The sequence below is a fragment of the Xyrauchen texanus genome, chromosome 2, assembly GCF_025860055.1.
Source record: "Xyrauchen texanus isolate HMW12.3.18 chromosome 2, RBS_HiC_50CHRs, whole genome shotgun sequence".
In the NCBI taxonomy this organism is placed as follows: Eukaryota; Metazoa; Chordata; class Actinopteri; order Cypriniformes; family Catostomidae; genus Xyrauchen; species Xyrauchen texanus.
The window spans coordinates 62,221,248-62,238,531 of NC_068277.1; the positions used below are offsets into that span (position 1 = coordinate 62,221,248).

The 17,284-nt window shown below is 38.2% G+C and overlaps 1 protein-coding gene and 1 long non-coding RNA gene across 2 annotated transcripts; both read left to right on the top strand.

Annotated features, from left to right (window-relative positions):
- The first annotated feature begins 1,689 nt into the window (after positions 1-1,689).
- wu:fd46g04 (endonuclease domain-containing 1 protein) lies at positions 1,690-12,562 on the top strand. Its single transcript, XM_052143699.1, has 2 exons — positions 1,690-2,004; positions 12,020-12,562. Exons 1-2 carry the CDS (start codon positions 1,720-1,722, stop codon positions 12,560-12,562), a joined length of 828 nt encoding a protein of 275 aa, XP_051999659.1. The 5' UTR covers positions 1,690-1,719.
- Positions 3,648-7,733, top strand: LOC127619782 (uncharacterized). Its single transcript, XR_007967618.1, has 8 exons — positions 3,648-3,963; positions 4,073-4,308; positions 5,734-5,840; positions 5,959-6,354; positions 6,845-7,026; positions 7,119-7,205; positions 7,299-7,549; positions 7,637-7,733. It is a non-coding gene; the product is annotated as an uncharacterized LOC127619782 (long non-coding RNA).
- Positions 12,563-17,284: the final 4,722 nt, after the last annotated feature.

Below are 17,284 nucleotides of genomic sequence, written 5' to 3' on the forward strand. Positions count from 1 at the left end.
AAGTGCTCTAAAACTCCCTGGTAGACGGGTGCGTTGACCTTGGACCTCAGAAAACACAGTGGACCAACACCAGCAGATGACATGGCACCCCAAACCATCACTGACTGTGGAAACTTTACACTGGACTTCAAGCAACGTGGATTCTGTGCCTCTCCTCTCTTCCTCCAGACTCTGGGACCTTGATTTTACTTTCATCAGAGAACATAACTTTGGACCACTCCAGTCCTTTTTGTCTTTAGCCCAGGCGAGACGATTCTGACACTGTGTCTTGTTCAAGAGTGGCTTGACACAAGGAATGTGACAGCTGAAACCCATGTCTTGCATACTTCTGTGCGTGGTGGTTCTTGAAGCACTGACTCCAGCTGCAGTCCACTCTTTGTGAATCTCCACCACATTTTTGAATGGGTTTTGTTTCACAATCCTCTCCAGGGTGCGGTTATACCTATTGCTTTTACACTTTTTTTTCTACCATATCTTTTCCTTCCCTTCGCCTCTCTATTAATGTGCTTGCCAGCCTCTTTAGCAATTCCCTCCTTGTGCAAGGTGTCAATGGTCGTCTTTTGGACAGCTGTCAAGTCAGCAGTCTTCCCCATGATTGTGTAGCCTACAGAACTAGACTGAGAGACCATTTAAAGGCCTTTGCAGGTGTTTTGAGTTAATTAGCTGATTAGAGTAGAAAAAAAATCATTTTATTATGTCGGCATGACAATGAAAAAATACTGCTATTTTACAAACTTGATTTTGTTTTTCTCAAAATCAAACTCCTAGAGCAGAGATGCTCAAACTAGGGCCAGCGGCCCAAAGCCGTATAGGTCGCAGCTTTCCATTGCATTAATTTGGCAGATTGCAGAGTAATGTTTTTTTTAATATAATGAAATCATAAAGAAGGGGAACCAGGGCAACTTCCATATTTAAATATACAGTTTGCAGGGCCGGAAATTCGGCGTGGGATTGCGGGTTTTAGATGAGAAGTATAGCATGCCACACACCACAGGACACTGCTTGATATTTCATGCACTGAAAGTATGAATTTAGCCCTTAGTAAATTGTGTTATCAGTTTTAGCTCTTTTGATTAATTTGAATGTTTTTTTTATTATTTACTCAATAATATGACATGGTTTTTAAATGTATTCTTTGTGTTTTGAATGCAGTATGATGCAGATGGTCCTGTTTGAAAATACACTATGGCTGAAGATTGCCGAGTTTACACACATTCATTTGGTCGACAAACCAAATTAATTTTTTGGGGTATTTTTTGTCAAATTAATGTGATTACGTGATTGAAATTGGATTTACTCACTTTACTTAACTGAGCTTATATAACAAAATACATTGTAATACATAAGTACCTTTTAAAATAGCAAAATCACAGCCATTTTTTGGAATCGATGAATAATTTTTCATCCCATAAAGAAACTGTAAATGTTTTCTTTATAGAATTTTGCATGTCATTTGATCAAGATATATTTTATACATATGCATACAGAACATCAGGAAATGCAGGTTTTTGGTTTCTGTTTGTTTAGAAAAAGAAATCAATGACCTCCCATGACAAATATATTATCATTAAACATGTGCCAGTGATGGTAAACCACAAACACGTGATTCCTTATCTTACCCATACACTGTATAAAAGACAGCGTCAATTTCCTTTCTGTTAGATCCTGGAGTAAATAGATCATTTCAAAGATTCATGTTCTTTTATTGCAGTCTTTACCATGAAGCATCTCATTTTTGTTCTGTTTCCTTTTTTCACAATGAGTGAAGTTGTGCAGGATTTCACACTATGCAAGAAGTTCTTTTTTAATGAGCAACCGCCTCTGTTCACACCACAGAGCATTTCAGTCAGACACATCTGCCAGTGTATTTGGGATAACAATAAAGGGAAGATTTATGCTTATGCAACTTTGTACAGCACAACGTGGAAGATCCCCATCTACTCTGCATACGTGTTTGGCAGCAAAACTATTGGAAGAGCTGATGCTTGGTACATTGAACCTCAGGTAAATATTCTTCAAATCCATAATCAGAGCAAATTTACAGGTGAAGTGTGTAATGTTTCCAATGTTAAAATACTTGAACCTGTCCTTGTATAATGTGTAATTAAATGTTAACAATATTGCTCTCTTTGTTTGAGCATCCTGAACAGCTCAACACGCAGTAGCAACATAGACTCAAGTGCTGCCATGAGTTGGATATGGGAATATATATTTCTTTGACCAATGGTGTCACAGTCCTGTCCCTCTGTCATTCTGGGGTTTTGTCTGACAGGACTGTGGCATCATCGTCCCATGTACGTCTTGTGTTTCATTGTCTATCTTTGTGTGCGCGCACGGTCATCCACTGGATGGTTTTGTATGTTTGTTTCCCCCTTGTGGGAGTTTTGGTTTGTTTTTTGCCCTTTTTTTTATATTAATAAATCCTTTGATTTTATAACTCTGCATTTGGGACCTGAGTATGGAAGTTTTTTCCTAACATAATGAAAATTAAAATTAAAATGCTTAAAAAAATCTAATAATAAATCAAAGTCTCAAAACAACTGCTCAAATGATGAATCAAATGGTCAAATTAGTAAATAATAAATCAAACTCTCAAAATGGCTGCACAAATGATAAATCAAATGCTCAAATGCAATTTTATTTCCTCATTCGTGGAAGCATGAACTGTATCAAAAATAAAGTTAAAACTCATTTGTATTTGATTTTTAATTTTCATTATCAAACCAGTATAAACCTGTCATAATTAAATCTATAAGTCAATGCTCAAATCATAAATCAAATGGACAAAATATAAATCAAATGCTCAAACCAACATCGAAAATGATAAATCAAATGCTCAACGACATGCAAATGATAAATCAAATGCTCAAACGGAAGCCGAAACGGCAAATGATAAATCAAATGCAAATGAGGAATGTCAATTAAGTTGCGTGGGCGGAGCTTTGAGACTAACGGGCCGTGTAACGTTACCTTAGCCGCTGCTGTAGTTACCTCTTCGACGACATCGTTTTTTTTTATATAAAATGGACACAAATGCCATAACAAAACTTTTAAGGGATGCAGCAGAGGCCCTGGAGCAGAGCACATTATTGACAACCGGCCCCCCCCCAGCAGCCTTCGGCTGAATGTGCTCCAGATCGACGGGCACAAGAGGTAGTAACGTTGCAAGGTGAGTCTAACGTTAATCTCAGTCAGCCATTTTGTAATCGCTCCAGTCCCCTTAATATCTATGGTAAAAATAAATGTGGTATCGTCATGTTTTCAAAATAAATCTGAAATTAGCTGTTTTAACTTTGTACTTAGTAACAGTGTATTGAGTGTACGAAAGAATAGGCGACACATTAGCATTAAACGTTGCGATGGCGCGCTGCCACAGGACACCGCACCAGTCGCTTAATGGCATATCGTTTAATTCGCGTATAACTAGTGTTGAGGAATCGACTCCATGGTCAAATTCCAAACGCCATTTTACGCCCTTTAAGGGCATTCAGGGAAAGAGAACAACGGGATCCCTTCATAAAGGATATAAACGATAAACTCAGATATAAACGATATCTGGTGTCGGGTGTACATGGAGACTGCCTGCTCTTTAATGAGTACTTTGAATTGAGACATACTACTTTTGTCATATTGGTGATGTAAGGGGACAGAGTTAAGCTAATAATGACTATTTTCTACTTAAGGCAAAAGTCAATACTTTGTATTTAGCACTGCTTTAAATTTTGACATTTCTAGGTGAGGTGAATCGATTATTTTCACCCTACCCTCGTCGTCCAGTTAATCAACTAAGAAGAACTGGGCATTTCCCTCCTTCACAAACTCCTAGACTGAAAAAAAAGTGTGTGTCATACACGCACAGATTCTTTTGCCTAGCCAAGAGGAAAGATTCAGAAGTTCCAAAGGTGCCAGAAAAATTTCAACTGGAGAGAGCAGGTCTTGGAGAAAAGAAAATTATTTTCTCTGGTGAGAAAATAACAGTTATGATAATAACAGTTATATCATATACATAATATCATAACTGATAATGTGTTGTATGTTAATGTGCATTTTCTTTAAATGTTTTCCTCATCAGACAAATACTCTTCTTCGTCAGAGTTTAGTCAAGAACTCATGCGCCAGTTCCCAAAACTAAGTGAAGCTGGTGGTTTTCAGCTTTTAAAGACGAGAGGCTGCACCAGGACAAAAATTCTGGAACCTATCCCATGTCCAGATGAAGGCTACTCTCCTGAATATTTGTGCTCTGATGCAGTCGGTATAGGAGCTGCAACAATTTATGTAAGACCCCTGCAAAAAGATCTGAATACAGAAGTAAGTGTTTAAAAAATTCTTAAAACAAAGCTTTGTTTGAGGTACTTAAAGATAATTTGCATACGAAATAGATCAAAGGGACATACTGTACTAAGGGAAAGAGCAGATACATGTAGCCTCACGGGAAGAACTTTGCAAATGGGTTTCCATGAACACCATGGGGATAACCAAACCAGTGGATGAGTTTTATTATATGTACAAAATACGTCAGGCTACAAACAAAAACCCACGTAATCTTTTAGAGTGTCTACTGTTTGTTGCGAGTTTTCAGCCACAGGGAGCTGAGCTACGTGTCATCTGAAGTTTTTAGATCCAGGATTGAATAAAATTGTCAATTCCAAAAAACTGGCAATGTGAACCTTATACATGCAGTCAGTAATTAATATTTCACTTGCGTTTTCAGTATTCCATAGAGAAGATCTAGGGATTGTTTCAACATGCTTTCTTAATGCAGAGCAACATTGCCTGTCTTATTTCCAGCAGCTTTTCCAATAAAAGATTTTTCTAGAATTACTAATTATATTTTAAAGTGCTCACGTCCAAGCACGAGAGTAAGTAAATAATGAATTTTCATTTTTGGCTGAACAGTATGAAAGCATATGGATAGCAATATTCAATTTGAAATGTAATATGCAAAATGACAATGCAATATGTAAAATGGCAATGCATTCTGTATTTAAATTTACATTTTACTTTACCATTCTAGCAACGTTTGGTGCAAAATGAAAATGAAATTACATAATTTACATTTGCCGTTTCATACACTAGTTTTAATATGCATATTTGAAACGCTTTATAAGTTGCAAAATTAAAATGAAAATGCATTACAGAAATGATTAGATATGTGTAACATGTTCAAGCAAAAACCGTAGCAAAATGATCATTCAAATGTTATTTTTCTTAATTGCATTTACACTCAGTCAAGACACTTGCGATTGCATTTTAATGAAATGTCCACGCAATGAATGTAGCAAAATTCAATGTGCACATTGAAAATGCATTCGAGCCGATCACGCCCCTCCTGCCCTGTCAATCACTGCATCAAGGCGGGGCTTAAGTTGTGTTGTTTCTCTCTATGGCACTGGTCGGGGGTATTACGCAGAGGGTCAAGAAGGTTCAAGTGAGGCAACATGGACAAGTCTTCGGAATAATAATCTTCGGAAATACTACCGTTTCTCTGTTCACGCTCCACTTCATCTGCTAAAGAATTTAACACTCGTATTAGCTCTGCCGTCGCCATTTTTTCAACACCTCAAAACACTTAACATAGCCATAACATGTTATGTTTACCTGTTGCCGAGCCCCGCCTTGATGCAGTGATTGACAGGGCAGGAGGGGGCGTGATCGCCTCGGAATGCATTTTCAATGTGTACATTGAAATCTGCGTCACTTTAAGCCTTTGTAAGTTTGGTATGTTTTTGGCAGGTTGCTGTAGGACAAGTGTCTGGAAATGGGCCACCAGTGGTCTGTTTGTATTGCAGCAAGATTTTCCCATTACCGGAGATACAAGAACATGTTGATCGCTGTGAACTGTAAGTATATTCCTTAGGCTACTTTAAATTTTATTTCTGAAGTGTCAAATTTACAGTGCCCCATTCACACATTATATTAATATAATCTGATCACAAGTCTTTTAAAACTCCACTTTAGCAACATGCAGGGCAGCTTTACTTGCAGCAGTACACCAGCAAGTAGTCCCAACACCCTACATTATGAGAGCAGAGCAGGTTGCAGCAACAGCATTCCCATTTATCAGAGCAGCAACAGCATTCCCATTCTCGAAAGCAGCAGGAAGCAGCAACAGCTTTTCCATTCTCGAAAGCAGCAGCAGAGCAGGTAGCAGCAACAGCCTTTCCATTCCTGGAAGCAGCAGCAGAGCAGGAAGCAGCAACAGCTTTTCCATTCACGAAAACAGCAGCAGCAGAGCAGGAAGCAGCAACAGCCTTTCCATTCACGAAAACAGCAGCAGAGAAGGGATCATTCTTTCTGGTAGAGAGCAGGAGCATCAAGAGGCCAGTGTATCTGAGATCTGTGCTGTAGTGGAAGGTCTGCACATTTCCAGCAATATTCTAAATGGTTCTTTTTATCATATGTCTTCAAATGCAATTGGGCGAGCTGATGTCAAAGCAGACAAGAATAGTAAACAATAGTTTTTTTTACAAAAGAACACTGAATGGCCTAATATTTTAAGTGCAACCACCAGTCCTAACCAAGTTATTATTTGTAAAAACTTTAGATTTCGATTGTAAAACTAATTAAAATATAAACTAATGTTTTAAAAATGTGTTATTTGGCAAGTGACCATGGTATAAGCGGGTTAATGCCCTTCGAGGTGTCCATTGTCTAGGTATTAATGGACTTCGGAGGAGGCAACTGTCCGTCCATTAATACCTGACAATGGACACCTCGTCGGGCATTAACCCTTACATAGTTTTATGAGGAAATATCTGTCTGGCAAGAAACAAAATTACTAGCCAATCACGATTCTACTGCCAAGATGAGGGTTAATTTGTATGTTTGAAACTAATATTTTCAGATTGGAAAATCGAGAGTGATGAAAAGCAAGCAGCATACCAGTTTAGAAGAAATTTATTACATGGATCGGAGAACCAGACACCCCTTAAGGTTACACTAGATCTAACCAGCAGTATGGAAGACAGAGATAGACAGTACCGAACCGAACTGACTGGGCATCCCCACTATCAATCAACCTTAAAGGTATGGTTAAAACGTAATCTTTTTCATTAAACATAGGATTATTATTTATATACTATTTGTATGTATAAAGAATGCTTTTTTTATTGCGTCAGGTGATGCTGCAATTGGGGATGGCGTAACGCGTTACTACTTTGCAATGCTTATGTCCAGAATACAATACGGCTTCTTTTTAAATATTGGTAAGTGTATTTTATTTACTTTTCTTGTGCAATTGAGAAGTTTTTGTCTTAATTATTGTGTGAACTAATTGCCACCTTTTACAACTTTTTAAGATAACACTGGAAAAATGCTGTTCTTCAATGGAGAAGAAGATCACTTGGTACCATCGTCCTCACGAGTTCTTCTGGACAGTGATCTTGTTAAGGTCATTGGTCGAATGATTGGCCACTCGTTCATTCATGGAGGGCCACTCTTGACAGGACTGAGCACCTCCATGTTCAACCTACTTCTAGGAAGTGATGAGCCAGCCATCACAGACATGAGAGACTGCCCAGACCAAGATATAATCGATATTGTTTCTCTGGTTAGTTTAATTCTACTTTAAGCTTTTTATTTTGCAATTTAAATGACAAATAATTTATTTAAACAATTTGCTTGTTCTTTTGTATAGCTTGAAGAGCCACGGAATCTAACAGATGTGGAACGATACAAAGTGAATGATCTTGCTTTTAGCTGGGACTTGCCAACATTAACTACAGAAAACCGGAAGTGGCTTGCAGAAACCATTCTTCAACATGCGGTATTCAGTATTGTGGTGTATTTCTGTGTGAAACGTAATGTTGAATGAGAAGGAATAGCTTGTTTGCAGTCACATGATTCTAATGAAGTTTGAAATTCAGATGGAGGGCAGGAAGTGAAATGCAGATTAGACCAGATGAAGAAAAGTTCCTATTACAGGGTCATATCAATCAAATTTCAGAAACTTCCCTAGCTGAAATTTAGTGCTGAGCAGTTTTGACAAAATTTGTATTTTTTTTTTAAGATTCTTGCCTAACGACCCCGATTTTTAAACGATTTTATTTGTCCTTACAATTTTTAACAAATCAGTACATAAAGCTAACAATTTAGTTTAAAATGTAATCAAATGAATAATATATAATAATAGGTATGTTTTAACTGTGTGCAATTTCTGTAATTTTAATGGACATTAACAAATAGCTAAACTAACCTAGGGGATAACATAAGCTGCAAACGTTTATGATGTTTATAAATATGCCAGTTCTTATAATGTGGTGCCTGATTCTTTAGGTTATTGGTCGTAGAGAGAAGCAGATGAAACAAATCAAACGGGGTCTGAAGGACACTGGGGTCCTGCTCATGATAAAGGAACGCCCTTCTCTCATTACAGTGCTGTTCCCAAGAGCTGTTGACAGAATCATCCTTCCTGAAGTAATTGATTATTTATTGTTCTGAAAACATGCAATCTTTAACCAAACTTTTCATTTTCTAAAGCATTTATGCTATTTCCTTTGTCCATAGATGGTTTTAGAAAGAGTTATATGGCCAATGACGCAGAATGAGGACTGACGAGGAGGATGAAGATGAGGATGATCAAGAGGTTCCTCTGGAGTTGAAATGCCAGATGGCATCGTACCTCAGGATGTACATTGAAAATGGTAATGGCCTTATTACCACACATTCATTTCAGACATCAGTTGGCTCATTTCATAACTTTGTAAATTGTGCACCCACTTTTTTTTAATTTTCTTTTTTACAGCTACAGCATTGGATATTGAGCAGCTTGTTACATTTTGGGTGGGTTGGGCAATCCTCCCACAACATCTCTATGTGGAGGTGTCTAACTCCATTAAAATGCCCACTGCATTCACATGCACAGAGAAAATAAATCTGCCTTCTCACTACACTAACTATATGGACTTTCAGGCGGACTTAAAAGCAGCCATGTCCACAAGTGAAAGTGGATTTGGATTAATTTAATCATTTGGAGAGTTCCTGGGCTTTTTAAATGAAGAGGCCAGTATGCTCCCTGCCATCAGGCTTTTAATTGGACTGTTTATTGAGAGAAAAAATGTAAATTAATGAATTCAAATGAAACTAAATACTACATGATTTTATAATTTCATGTCCATTTATTTGTTGCAAGTTACATATCTTTAAGTTACAAATTGAAATTTTATGGTAAAAGGTAAATGTACTAGTACTTTAATATTTGTAATATGTGTATTTGTAAGTTTAATCAAATGTAATTACCAGCCAGTGCATCAGAAAAAAAATTATTTGTACAGCAATAAACAAATTGTATTCAAGAATCTCAAGAGTTGAACTTGAAGTTCTTATAAGAGGTATAAGTTTTAGTGATTATGACATTAACTGGTTAATCACACTGACAGTATCATAATAAATTTGAACAGCACTTAAAAATGGAACGTCAGGATGAGGCAAGGTTGCAATTTCCTCATTGGTAAGTTCTCGTGGTAGTTGAACCTCGGGGATATTCACACCCTATTCCTCAGAGGAGTGTGGTCCTTCCCAGTCCACACCATAGTCGTCATCCACCTGGAGTAAAGAAAATCTGTTACATTCTCCCCAATATACAGTTAAGGATGCTTAGGAAATGATGAGAGTCTATTCATGTGTTCAAGATTTCTGCATTTTTATGAAGGTAAACATAAGATCAATGAATGTAACATATTAAGGAGATCACAATGTCAATAGGTTCTCTAAATGTAAATGTCTACACAATGAATAACAAACCAAAGTTTGAAAATACAACTCCAGTCAGTGTTATTGTCAGTAATTATCATTGTAATCCTAAGATTGTTTTTGAAGTTTCAGTAATTTATCTAATTTTGTATATTTATGTAACTATTTTAAGTAATGAAATATTTATATATTTGCAATTAACTACAATAATCTTGCTTCAGTAGATTTAATTTATTGTTAATTTCCAATTTATTTAATAATTTTTTTTTAGCTCAACTACAGTATAGAAATCACTTTTACTCAACCTTCTGATCACGTATTCTTATTCAAGGATGTTCAGATATTTGTATTGGAAAACAAGAAAATGATTGGGGAAGACATTTTTGAAGTACATGCAACTTTTAATGTCACGTCTTTATGAATTTAAGACCTTTTTAAGGCCTTGTTTTGTGTAATGGCACATTTAGACTGTAAGCCCCAAAAATTTTCCTTTAATATTTTTGTAGTTCAGTTTCTTGTTTGTCATCCACTACTTAAATTTGTGATTTTGATTAGCAGGTAACTAACTTAACAATTTGAAAGCACCTGGTATGGATCTTGAATATCTTGGAACCTTGTCCAGAGTTGCAGTGGAGACTGGTTGCCTGCTGTTCTGATTTTATGATTATTCCATGCCTCCTGGAAAAATCCGAGATGCCTTTGCAGCTGTGGCAGATAGGTCCAATGCAGAGCAAAAAGATGCACCTCATTGTCAGGATTTAATGTGCCATCTGCCTCCAGATCAAGGAAGAGACAGGAGAAAAGGTCCAAAACTTGCTGGTAAACGTCCCTCCACAGTCTCTCGATCCTGTAATTATAACATAAATGCTTCCTCAGACAACAGGCCCGATGTATTGTGATAACGTAGATACTTGGCACTACAGCATTTCTTAATGCTGCATTTCTTACAAATTATAGAATATTTTCAATCCTCATATGCATTTCTTTACAGTGGGAAAGAAAACCCACAGAGTCTTAATATTAGATGCTGAGATATAATCAATCACTTAATGGCAAAGTACTTTTTGAGTAATAATAAAAGGGGGGGAAAAAAAGCAACCTTTGGTTATGGACACTGCGCCCTGTGATGTGGGAGTGTAGGTTTTCCCCTCGATTGGACACCATGAAGTAGGCCACATCAACATTCTCCCGGCCCTTATCAGATCGCACTCTGGAGGGTAATCCAAAGCGATTTACAGCTTCTACGAAACTGTGCAGCACAACAGAAGCACTATTTTTCATAGCAGCTTTTAGGTACACAATCATCCTGCTGAAGCCATCTATGCCTCCATGGACCACTATCCTCCACCTATGCAAAAAAAAAATAATTAAAATGTACATCTTCTCTGTTGCCAGAACAGTGAGTTTATAAATCAAGGAACAAAATGTCAGCAAACTAAAAGATAAATTCTGTCATTAGCCCTATTCAGGCAGTAATCATTTCTCATGTGGACATCTGTAAAACAAACAAAAAAAAAGTGCTTGGCATCTCTGATAAAACTCATGCACTCAGACGGTTCTATTTACAGTGATAGTTCTGTGATCCTATGAACATGGAAAAGCGCTGCTTATGTGGTCAGTCGCATGGTTGTAAGAAAGACATGAACATCTTGGATGACGTGGGGATGAGTAAATTATCAGGAACTTTTAATTCTGAAGTGAACTTGTCCTTTAAATCTTAAAAACATACCTAATTAGTTTGTGGTTCCCATCTATATGCCACATGGCATTAGGTGCTGGAACAGAATACTGTCGACGCCTTATTGTGTGTAGCAACAAGGCTCGTAGCTGTGTTCCCTGTGGATCCACTCTCTGCAGGGACTTGCGCACTCTTTCAACTAATATAACAAGAGAGAAATAACAAAAAAAAATCTTAATCTTACTGATTATCGAATTTGCCTGTTTCAGGAGTTACTTAATTTAATGGTGTCCAGGCTACTGTAGAAGTATGGCCAATTGTATGCAATAATCATTTTACATTAAAGATACTCCACTGTTTTTTCATATTAAACTATGTTATTCTCTTAACTAAGATGAGTTGATACATACCTCTCTCGTCTCAGTGCGTGCACTAAATCTCATACCTGAGCCTCATCATTCCCTCTGATCGTGACAAATGGTAGATGGAGAGAGTGTTCAGGAAACCTGCGATTATTTTTGCAATTCTGTTTTATGCCACAAGAACATCCAAATACACACTTCACCATTAAATTAATTTGCAATCATTATATCAATAAATGCCATTTTAGTCAAAACAGTCATTATTTAATTCTTTCCTCACACCTTTTAGCTGGATCAGGATCCTGAGGCGTGTATGCGAACCCAAGGTCAGAATACAGATATTGGTAAAAATCAGGCTCTGAACAGAGACTATGAGAATTCTGGGTATAACAAAGGTCAGCTGTATCCAATGATCCACACTGATAATCATGTCTCTATGCTGGCCACCTCCACCCTGACCAACGCTGCTCCACAGGATCCAAATTTCAATCAAAAATATTGGCTGGATCATGAGAAAGATGTAGCTAAAGATCTGAAAACATGTACTAAAGCTTATGTGGTGGCCGGTGTAGTTCCTGACCAAAACAAATGGGTAAATTCTAAAGTTAAAGTATCAAAGTATTACTGGAGAGCCACCTGCTGTCAAAACCAAAATGGGTTCATAGGGAAGGGATACTATGGACCTAACAACAATGGCAAAGTGGAGGAAGTAACAATTCCAAAACTTCAGGAAATACTTAAGAAATATGGCATAGACATTATGATTTTTCCAAACATACAACAAGATGAAAGATTACCAAAAAGAAGGAAAATTGAATATCCATGCAACTAAGCTAGAAATAAGAATACATTGTTGTAGTCTTTTGGCTAACAATTATGATCTCATATGCTTCCTCTCACTAACAAACTGTATGGGGAGAGTAATTTAAACAGTCCCTGTCCTCCCTGTCTAACTTCTAAAAAATCTAAAGCCGTCAGCTGTCATGAGTTGCTGTTAGTAGTATGCTGATTCCTCACATGTTGTTTTATTATAGCCTACCTGATGTTTTCTTTCTCAGTGTGTGCTCATCATTATAATCATTGTGATTTGTTATATTCTCCTCACAAAAAAATAAAAAAGATAGAAAAGTGAACTGTGTGTTCTTCCTAATTTGATGCTTTCATGACAAATGTGCAACTTATATACAGTCTAACGGCATGTAGAGCAAGTCGACGTGATAAACACAAGCAAAGAAAACTCACAGAACATATGAAGATGCCTCATGAACCAGTGGAGGAACTGAATGTATTATCCTGCACATGGTTTGAATGCAAGACAAATAATAAGTGAAGTTATTTTATACCAGGGGTTTATCTGTTGAATGCTTGATTCTGATTGGTTGACGTGCTAAACCTCCCACTCTTTAGCTCTCACACAAACTCTCTCTGGAGCGTGACTCACTGGGATTGTAAACCGTTGTTTAGCAATGGAAAAGCTGTACAAGAATGGCGACACACTGCTGCTGAGACTTATACTCACATTATGGCAATTTGAAGTTATGTTATACCTGACGAGAGCCACTTTAACATAGATAATTCCTTATGCGATCTCTCTCAGTTTCTCTCTTCACAAACTCACACACGCACACTAACTTGTTACTCCAGTAAGTGCTCCAGTAAAGCCTTGCTATCCTCCGTTGCTAGTTCTAAAGTTACATTTTTGAACTAGCAACAAAGGCTTGAGGTGTATCAATGCAAGATGCTGAATCCATGGAGGAAGAAAGTAGTTCCACTCACAAGAGCATTTTAGGGACGAAAACCCCTGAACAATGTTTTATGGTGTGGTAACCAATGCATAACTGTATTACCACCTCGGGTGCGTCATTTTTCAATAATTCAATAGTCTGTCATCAATTATTCCCAACTTCAAACACACAAAAAAATGATTTGATATGAATATACTGTATGTATGTAAAGGAGACATCATTTTCTATTATAAGAAGAGTCGATTAAAATGGATTACGTGTGAGAGCACAGAAAGAATTTTTCAGCACCCCTTTACTAAAATGCTCGTGAGGTGTTTAGCTGTCACTTTAAATGTTCTCACATGCGGAGGTAAATTGGACTTGGCAGATCACATTCAGACAGCTATGACACACTTCACTTAGTCACGATACAAGCGGTTTTACACTCAAAATATCTGCACACTTTAACTCTACCATGATGGATGATATTAGAAAATGATCAGAGGTGTCTTACATAGATATGTGTAATGACTTTGTGTTGTCTCTTGGAGTTTCATTTAATTTCTCTTTGGATAAAATGATGGTTCCTCTGATTTAAAAAAATCCATTTCAGAGCAAATACATAATTATTGAGATATATAAATAGAAAATATATATATATATATATATATATATATATATATATATATATATATATATATATATATATTCAAGATTTTCATTTAATAATATTTACTTATTTTTACAACACAATTTCAACCAATATCTACTTGTAATTGATGTCACAGAACTCAAAAGTAAAAAAACAAAAAAAAGGCAGAACATACACGGTGGATCTTAGACATTATGCAAGTCAAGTCCCATGACTAATCCACAATATTAAAATGGTAAAGAATAAATCCCCAATGTAGGTTTATTGGCTCAACATTATAAATGTTGGCTGTATGCACATAAAATGTTGCAGACATTGACTTGCAAATGGAGGACAACATACAGAATATATAAGGACCCGCTGCAGTTGGGGTAAGTGTTGGGCAAGCATAACTTTGCAAGCATCCGACTACTTCACAATGGAAGAAGCTGAACTACAGCAAACCTACTCTATGGAGAAACCTAAATTAGATTAGATTCAACTTTATTGTCATCGTGCAAAATACAAGTACAGAGCCAATGAAATACAGTAGCATTTAGGTGAAATTAGGTTACAGTGTTAGTAGAAAATATTAACCACAACAGCAACTACAAGCAATTTCACCATAAATAACTTGAGTAGTTCCATTTCATGCTAATTAATATTTCTGCTCCACTATATCACAGAGGAAAATATTGTACTTTTTACTCCACTATATTTGTCTGACAGCTTTAGATACTAGTTACTTTTTGGATTACAATTTCTCATAATCATATTATGATCTCATAGAATATGATGCATTTTTGTAGATTAAACTACACAACAGTATATAAAATTGTTAAAATTAGCTCAACCGTAAACATCTACAGCAGTAAAATGCAACATTTATGCAGCAGATAATCCAAAAATATATAATATATGCTACAATAGTAATACACTGCCAGGGACCATTTTACTGCAAAATGGGTACTTTTACACAACTTTTACTTTAATTGTTTTAAGTATATTTTGCGGATAATACATATGTAGCTTTTTGAATACAGGACTTTTAGTATTGTGTAGTATTGTGTTTTAGTATTATATAGTGGAATATTTTCATAGTGTGCTATTAGTACTTTTACTTAAGTAAAGAATATCAATATTTCTTCCACCATTGATGCCTGTAGCCTACATATCTAGTTCATCAAGAAAAATAGCCTACTGGAAATAATAACTGTGCAATAAATGTCTAATAGTAATTAGATGAACATGCAGGGGTGTTTAAATTTATAAAAAAACCTTTTTTTTTTTTTTTAAATATTAGATCAAATTTCATCAAAATCAACATTTAGACACCACGCACAAAAATCTCATGGATCAGGAAAATTGTGCAGTGCATAGTAAATGGCTGTTAAAGAAAGTACTCAGGTATCCTATTTAATGTTTTGGGAGAAAATTATAGCAAAGGACACTTTTACCCCATGTGGCCTTTAGGTCCCTTGTACCCTAATATGCATGCAGTCTTCATGAACACATATTAATTGAGACCATCTAGGTTACGGATGTAACCTCCGTTCCCTGATGGAGGGAACGAGACATCGTGTTGAAGAAGTGACACTAGGGGTCCAATTTAAATCACGCCATGCGCTGAGCCGTGTACGTGTACTGCTGACACAGGAGCGGGCAGGTATTTTACGTGCCAAAGCGACCGGCTGTGTCAGACTGCAAATACCCTTCCCCAACGCCCCATAAAATCGTCAAAACCTTCTGGTTCTTTAACCCCGACAGGGGGGAACAAGGTGATGTGCCAAGCATGGGAGCAGGCCGCGCCAGCTGCGCCTTTTTTCCCTCTATGTTTCTCGCATAGAGTTAAAGCGGCTGGGGCCATCTTAACGCTATCATATGCATCAGGGAAGGCGATCTTTCCCAGAACCTATTCTTTCAGGGGGAAAAGACCCTGTGGAGACCACACCTGCCCAGAGAGGGGGAGGTAAAAAGTGGTAAAATACATCACATGGGCTTTTAGGTCACATGTGGAAAGTGGCGCGGTGTTAGATCCTGCCTCATTGGGAGGGAGGAGTTGCTACAGACACGGCAACCAGGGGGCAGTGGGACTGCCCAAGGGAGACGCGGGACCGCTCGCAAGGGGACTGTACCATGGAAAATACACATGGGGGGAAGTCCATGTAGGAGTCCATCCTGTGGAGCACCTATTCCAGTACAGGGTAGATTGAGTACCCGCATTGGATTTGGTCGGTGGATTCCTACGCTGAATTCGCGGACCAGAGGGCCAGAGAGTCATCCAGGGAGCCAAGTTAGTGGGATCTCCTGGGATAAGAGCGCACGGTTTTACCTCAGTGGAGGGAAAGGGCGCTAGGTCCACCCGGTCAGTTTGTCAGCGTGTTACCGAGTTCTACCGGCTTGGACCTGAGAAAACACGGGACGAAACTGACTCAACCATGAGATTGTAAAATCTTGCGAAGGTATTGGGTGTTGCCCAACCCGCTGCTCTGCATATGTCTGCTAGGGCGATGCCCCTGGCCAGTGCCCACGAGGACGCAAAACTTCTTGTTGAGTGTGCTCGGACCCGCAAAGAGGGGGGCATGTCCTGGGTGTGATAGGCTAATGTAATAGCGTCCACTACCCAGTGGGAAAGCCTCTGTTTGGAGACAGCGTTCCCTTTCCGCTGTCCACCAAAGCAGACAAAGAGCTGCTCAGAACATCTAAAGCTCTGCGTGTGGTCCAATTAGGTACGCAAAGCACGTACCGGACACAGAAACGAAGGGGCTGGGCCTGTCTCCTCCAGGGGCAGTGCTTGCAGGTTCACTACCTGGTCCCTGAAGGGAGTGGTAGGAACCTTGGGCACGTAGCCCGGTCGTGGTCTTAGGATCACACGAGTGTCTGCCGGACCAAACTCCAGGCAGGTGTTACTGACAGAGAACGCGCGATCAGGACGGCCGTCTTCAGGGAGAGGGCCCTGAGTCTGACTGATTCTAGAGGCTTGAATAGGGGTCTCTGAAAGCCCGAGAGGACCACTGAGAAATCCCAGGAGTGGAACAGGCTTGGCCAGGAGAGATTCAACCTCCGGGCGCCTCTTAGGAACCTGGTAATTAAGGACAGCCTCCCCTCCAACCTCTCCTGCAGGAATGAGAGCACTGACCTAACTGCGCACCTTTGTGGGTCTTCAGCCCGAGAAGAACACAATTCGCGAACAAGCGCC